The sequence below is a fragment of the Gekko japonicus genome, unplaced genomic scaffold, assembly GCF_001447785.1.
Source record: "Gekko japonicus isolate JY-2015 unplaced genomic scaffold, Gekko_japonicus_V1.1 scaffold2349, whole genome shotgun sequence".
Classification (NCBI taxonomy): Eukaryota; Metazoa; Chordata; class Lepidosauria; order Squamata; family Gekkonidae; genus Gekko; species Gekko japonicus.
In genome coordinates, this window is record NW_015175435.1 from 205,794 (window position 1) to 211,793 (window position 6,000).

Genomic DNA, 6,000 nt, shown 5'->3' on the forward strand with positions numbered 1-6,000 from the left:
CTGCATGATACTTGAAAAATGAAGTGTTTTGAGGTACTCTGCTAGCCCTGTTTCTGCATGCAATAAGATATTTGACCTTAGTGAAAAAGGATGATGACTTAAGATCTCAGCAAAATGCAGTGACCCATAATTCAAAAACCTTGTAAGACTACTGCTTTTTCTACCACTCCCTGAAATAATTATGTTTAGTGACAATTACCCCCCATGTAGTTCTGACAATACAGCAAAGCAAAATCTAGGGAAAATACCTTGGTAAACAAAATGGAAGCCTCTGGCAGATGCGCCACTCTTGGTGCTAAACCGCAAGAGAATCCGATTTGATGTGGCTAAAGGCAAAGTCTCACCTAAAGATTAGAATTAAAACAGAAAAATGATAAGGTGCATCCATGTGCATGCACACACACAAGTAGGAATTGAAATATAATGTTTTTGCAAAATTAGCTATTGTTGACTAGTTTATTGGTTAGTGCCTGCAAAATAATACAAATAGAAATAACAACAGCTGATCTATACACCAGTTTTTGTCATTTTATACAATATTTTAAAATGTGCTCTTTTTATGCTTTGTTGGCACTGCTTTTTTTTAAGTCACCTGTTCATTTACATTTTCCTCTGATGTTCATTTGGACTAAGAAATACCACACAGCCCAATTGGATGGATCCACAATATAAACTGAATCCAGCAGAGAAGCTCATGGCAGTAAAGAGAGTCTTCTCCTGCCTTCTCCAGGTAGCCTGCTGTTGGTCCTAAAGATCCTTTCTGAAGGTCAGGAGAGCCTTGCGAACAAAATGTACCACAGTACAAAGCACTGAAGTAACATGGGGAAAGCAGGTAAAATTGCCTGTTTCTCCTTCTATCATTGATGAAAAAGCCACCAGAAGAGGGAAGAGGACCTGATTTTTATCTATTTCCTGCTACAGCCTTCCATACCATGGTACACTCTTATTTGTAAGGGTCTCCAGATCCTCTGAAAGATTCCCAAAGAAAACAATAGGCTGTTTAGGTAAGGAGGAGGTGAAAAAATATCTGCTCCATCATTCCTTCTACAAGCTTTTCAATTCTTATGAGTCCTGAAGGGCTAAAATTAACCGCACTTTTTCAGTCTCAATTTTACTTCATTTGCCCTCAGTGACATTATTACATGGCTCTATCTCTCATTCACTTCCTAATCTCTGATTGTCTTGAATCACCTATGTAAGGAATCCAGAGAACAAAAAGAAGCAGTAAACAGGAGTGGGGCACTGTACAGAAGCACAGCTAGAAGCATTAAAAAAATGAGGTAAATCAAAATTTGTAATCCTCAGAAATCGTTACTTGCTGTCCTATGATCAACTGGAGAATACTTCTAACCTGCAGATTCAGGGTTATAAACTATAGTAAATCCAAGCTTCCTACACAGGGGCAGATTAAAATCTGTTTCTGTACCATTTACCTGAGTGAGATCCAGAAAGTGAACTCAGAAGCCTGGCCTGTGGATGTTCTCCATCAAATAATTCCACCACGTCATTTAGTGCTGTCTGGAAATAGGCAAACTGTCCAAAAACAACTGTAAAACATAATAAAAGCATCCATTAAGCATAGAACAAGATAAATTAGGTTTACTTATTTTTAATGGTCAAAAAGGCTTTGTTTTGTGTTTATTCGAAAGTCTGGTCGAATGAGGCTTATTGTGACACCTGTCAGTTCTTGTTAATTGGGATGGCCAACATTTAAGATAGCTCTACGCACATTAAAATTAAAAGTTATCTTTCCAGAGATGTTATGACTCTCAAAAGCTTGTTGAATTTGGAATGATAATTCTAACACTCCAATCTAAATAACTGGAACAAGACCAACTATAACTATATATAACTATAAAGATTTCATCTTCAGATCTGTTTACTATCACCTGCAGGAATTATACTGTCTGGAGGAGTATCTATCCCAGTGTAGGTGAACTTGCAGTTTGACTTGTTTTAGAAGGAAGACAAAGTGGTCTTGTTTAAGCCCTGGAGAGTAACGATGAAATCCAGGGAATACAACAAAGCCACCCATGGCAAATGTCACAGCTTTGCTCCACCCAGTAGATCTAACATAGCAAGGCTTTGTAGGTATGAACCCTGCAATGATAACTGCCTTTTTGGTCAAATAATATACGTATCTATAAAGCGGAACATCAGTACCTGCTAACTTCTAGGAAACAGAAGTATTATCCTCCACTGCATCTTCTGGGAGAAAGAAAACAAAAACCTTCCACTGGAACCCCAATAGCCATGAGTAGTAATTTTAAAAAGCGAAGCAAAGTATATTAATTTCCTTAAATGCAGATATTTTCATGTTCACTATAGTCAGATACCCATAAGGATTAGGCTTCCCAACTACCAATAATTCCCAGTCCAGGGGATCCTTGGGGGGGGGGGGCAGAGCTCAAAATTATAAAACAATGGGGAGAGTGTGCATACTCTCACCAGTATGATAGCCTGCCATCAGCCCTGTTAGACTATCCCTATGATCAGAAGCCAGCAGGCAGACTCCTGATCTTTCTGGGATTTCCAGAAAGTTGACCCTGCAAGGTCCGCCACTTGCAGAATGAGTTTCCACAATATTTAACCAATAGGTAGATGCTCTAAGCATAAGGTACTGAATTTAGATTACAGCTTCTGAAGTACAGAACAACCAAATATAGTAAAAGTATATTTTTATTAGAGTGCAGGAATATTGGTAAAAGAACAAAGCAATAAGCAGAGAAAACAAGAAATCTAAAAAATAAGTTCTAGCTACACATTATACCCTAAATTATAGTTACCATAGGTTACCCTTCTTGAGAGAAGTCAGGCATCCTTCCATGGCTCTTTCTCCAAAAGTGCAAGTCACCAGGCAGTGCCTGGTACCTTCCTAGGCAAGGGCGTAGACTTTCCAATTTTCCGGGGGGGGCTGGGGCTGGGCCAGAGGCATTGCTAAGTCATTAAAAGAACTGGGACCCAATGACATCATAGGGAGGATCTAGTGACATCACAGGCATGGTCATTATCTATGGAGGTGGACCCATGTGGGGTTTAGTTCAGCAGAGAAGCAGTTTTATGACAGGACCCTTCTCTCTGAGAAGTATAAAACAAGCATCAAAATAAGTGAGGTGTGTGTTCAGTGACAAATTGTGTGGCTGCTTGTCACTGTTATTCAAATACACATTGATTCAGACTTCATGTCAAAACTTAGGCCTGAAACATGGGGGAAGAGATCAAAGCGAAACATCTGGGGTTTTGTCTTGAGAAAGTGGGTCAAAAGGGGGAAAATGTGCTCCCCCCATTGATTCCCGTGTGGCAGCCAGGTGGCTGCCTCCTTACACCCCCCGCTCTCTGATTGATCAGCTGCAGAGCTCAGTGTTCTGAGGTAAAAAAAAATAGTTACAGGAGACTGCACAGAGCTAATGACAGCTGAGGAAATCAGGAATGGCCAACAACCACCTGTGAAGTGCAATAATGCTGCTGGCCCAGCCTCCCTGATGGTTTCCAACACGCTACCCCACTTCCTACACCTAACAGGCAGTTGTCTGTCAGGTGCAGCAGCGGTTTCAGGGTGCTTAAAGCCATGAGGGAGCCCACCCCAGCAGTAACGCCTTAGTGATCCTGTCACCCCCATCTCCACAGTGGCTTCTAATATTCCTCCCCCCTCCCCCTCCTACACTGGGCAGGCAGCTGCCTATCAGGTGTAGGAGAGGAGGTGGGATGATTACAGCCACCAGGGAGGTTTGCTCAGCAGGGAGGTTTGCTCAGCAGCACTACTGCTGGCCCAGCTTCCCTGCTGCCCGGACAGGCCGGTGTCTGTCAGGTGTAGGAGCAGGACCAGGGTACTTTAATCCATCAAGGATGCCGCCCCAGCTGGATCACCTTAGCGGTGCTGCTGGCATAGCTTAGGCACACTCACACCCACAATGGAAATATACTCCAAATTTGTAGAAAACTGGTTTCCTTTACTAGGTTATTTAACTTCTCACAATGTGGGTTCTAGAAAATTGGTTCATATGAACTTGCTTATTATCTGATTGCTCAGATGGTGTTTTGAATATGTAGTTATGTCCCAGTTCTAAAATGTAACATAAATGAGAAGTATTTTTGTAAAAAAATTCAATGCCCCGGCCAAACCCCTGCACCAAGAAACCCAAAGTAAGGGGACTGCATTCGTACCATGACGTCAACCCCTGCCATGAAGAGATTTCTGAGAAACATGACCCCTAAGGGGGTTAAGGATGAGGACTGCAAAGGATGAGATGGTTAGACAGTGTCATAGATGCAACGAACATGAAATTGAGCAAACTTCAGAGGACAGCGGAAGACAGGAGGGCCTGGCGGGAGCTGGTCCATGGGGTCGCGAAGAGTTGGACTCGACTGTGCGACTGAACAACAATGGGGGTTAAAAAGGGGCAAAATGCAGCAAAGACATTTGCACATAGTACTCCTGTGGGGCACTGAGCTACGCAGGCCAAGTACCAGCAAGATCTCCCTGAGGTGCTCAGAACAACACAGTCTCCATATGAGCAAACAATCCAGGAACAGAAGTAGAGAGACCATCACTTTCATGGAAGGTGGCAGGAGTTGACTCAGGTCCGTAGCTATCTAGGGACCCATGGGCCTCCCCATGGTTTTTCCAGGGACCCTCCTCCATCCTCCACTCCCCCTCCCTCCCCCTGGCCCCCTCACCCCCTGATTGATGGTCTTGTAGCTGGCATTTTGCTGGCTTGCTGGGGAGGGAGGGGATGACAAATACAGAAGAAAAAGGAGGGGTGGAGCCAGTCCCCACCTAGGCTCAGACCATTGGCTGCCTACAGTGGGTGGGCTCTAAGCAAAGAGCCCACCAAATACAAGTTAAACAAGCCACACTGCTACTTCCTCCTCGTCTTCCTCCAACTCTGGGAAACTGCAGCAGCAGAGGCTGCAGAGCAGCCTTTCTCTCTGTCCTCCTGCACAGCCCCGGTCCGTAGCTCCGCCTCCTCTCCTCCTTCTCATACTCAGACTGCAGACAGGCTTCTGTCTGCCCTTCAGCAGCTCAGCAGCCTTGGAGGAGTCTTCCTGTGTGATGCCCACCCGCTCCTCTGCTCTGGTGGTCGTAGTCTAGCTGAAGCAGCTGCAGGCTGGAGCATGCCCTGAGCAGTGGGAGGGCAGTGGGCAATAGGAGGCCGGTGGCAACTCTTTGCTGGCTGGGGCAGTCCATGAGCATCCCCCACCCCACCCCACCCCACCCCGCATTCTCCAAGAATGAAAGCCAGGAACGCCATTGCAATTCATGGGCTCCGTTGGAATACATTACAGCACAAGAAGAGTTGCAAAGAAAATGTGGAATGGATTTTCCATTAAGGTATCTGGAATGACAGCCCCCAGAGTGGAATGACAGCCCCTGGGAGTAGCAGGAGTGTTATGGAATGACAGCCCCTGGGAACAGAAACTGAGTGCTGGGACTGGACTGGCAGGTTCAGTCCCAGTGCACAGATTCTGCTTCCAGGGGCTGTCATTCCACTCTGGGTCCTGTCATGCCAATCCCAGAACACATCTCCTACCCCCAGTTCCAAAACAAACTCTTTTTGTGCTGTAATGCATTTCAGTGGAGCCCATACAAGTCAATTGACATTCCTGGCTCTCATTATCTCCGATGGGTCTTCAAGCCTCTCCAGTTGTTTCCACTGAGCAATCCTGTCATTCCTGTTAGTACATCCCTGTTGTGGTTGTTATTTTACTGTTGGAGTGGGTGTCTGTGGGGCAGGCTGGTGGTCTGCTGCTGGTGAGATCTGGTGGCTGCTGCCTGCCCTAGGCTAGGCCTCCTTCTCCAGGCCTTTTCCTGGACTAGTGTATTGCCTGGCCTGGTTCTTGTTTCTGAACTGCTTCTTGTTTCAGTTCTGAGCTTCTGGGCATCTCCAGCTGGAAAGCTAATGGCAGTAAGCCCTTTGGTTTCTGTATGGATGGGGGGCTGTATGAATGTATTTCCACTGAATCTCCCTTCTGTTTTCAATGTGGCCTTGTATGGTGGGG

General features: G+C 45.2%; 1 protein-coding gene across 1 annotated transcript in view; it reads right to left on the minus strand.

Annotated features, from left to right (window-relative positions):
• LOC107122710 (CUB and sushi domain-containing protein 1-like) overlaps positions 1-6,000 on the minus strand; it is a gene marked incomplete at both ends in the record, with an annotated part of 269,905 nt that overhangs the window by 195,360 nt on the left and 68,545 nt on the right. Inside the window, 2 exon segments of the mRNA XM_015425844.1 lie at positions 249-344; positions 1,434-1,547. Coding sequence (XP_015281330.1) covers positions 249-344; positions 1,434-1,547 — 210 coding nt within the window.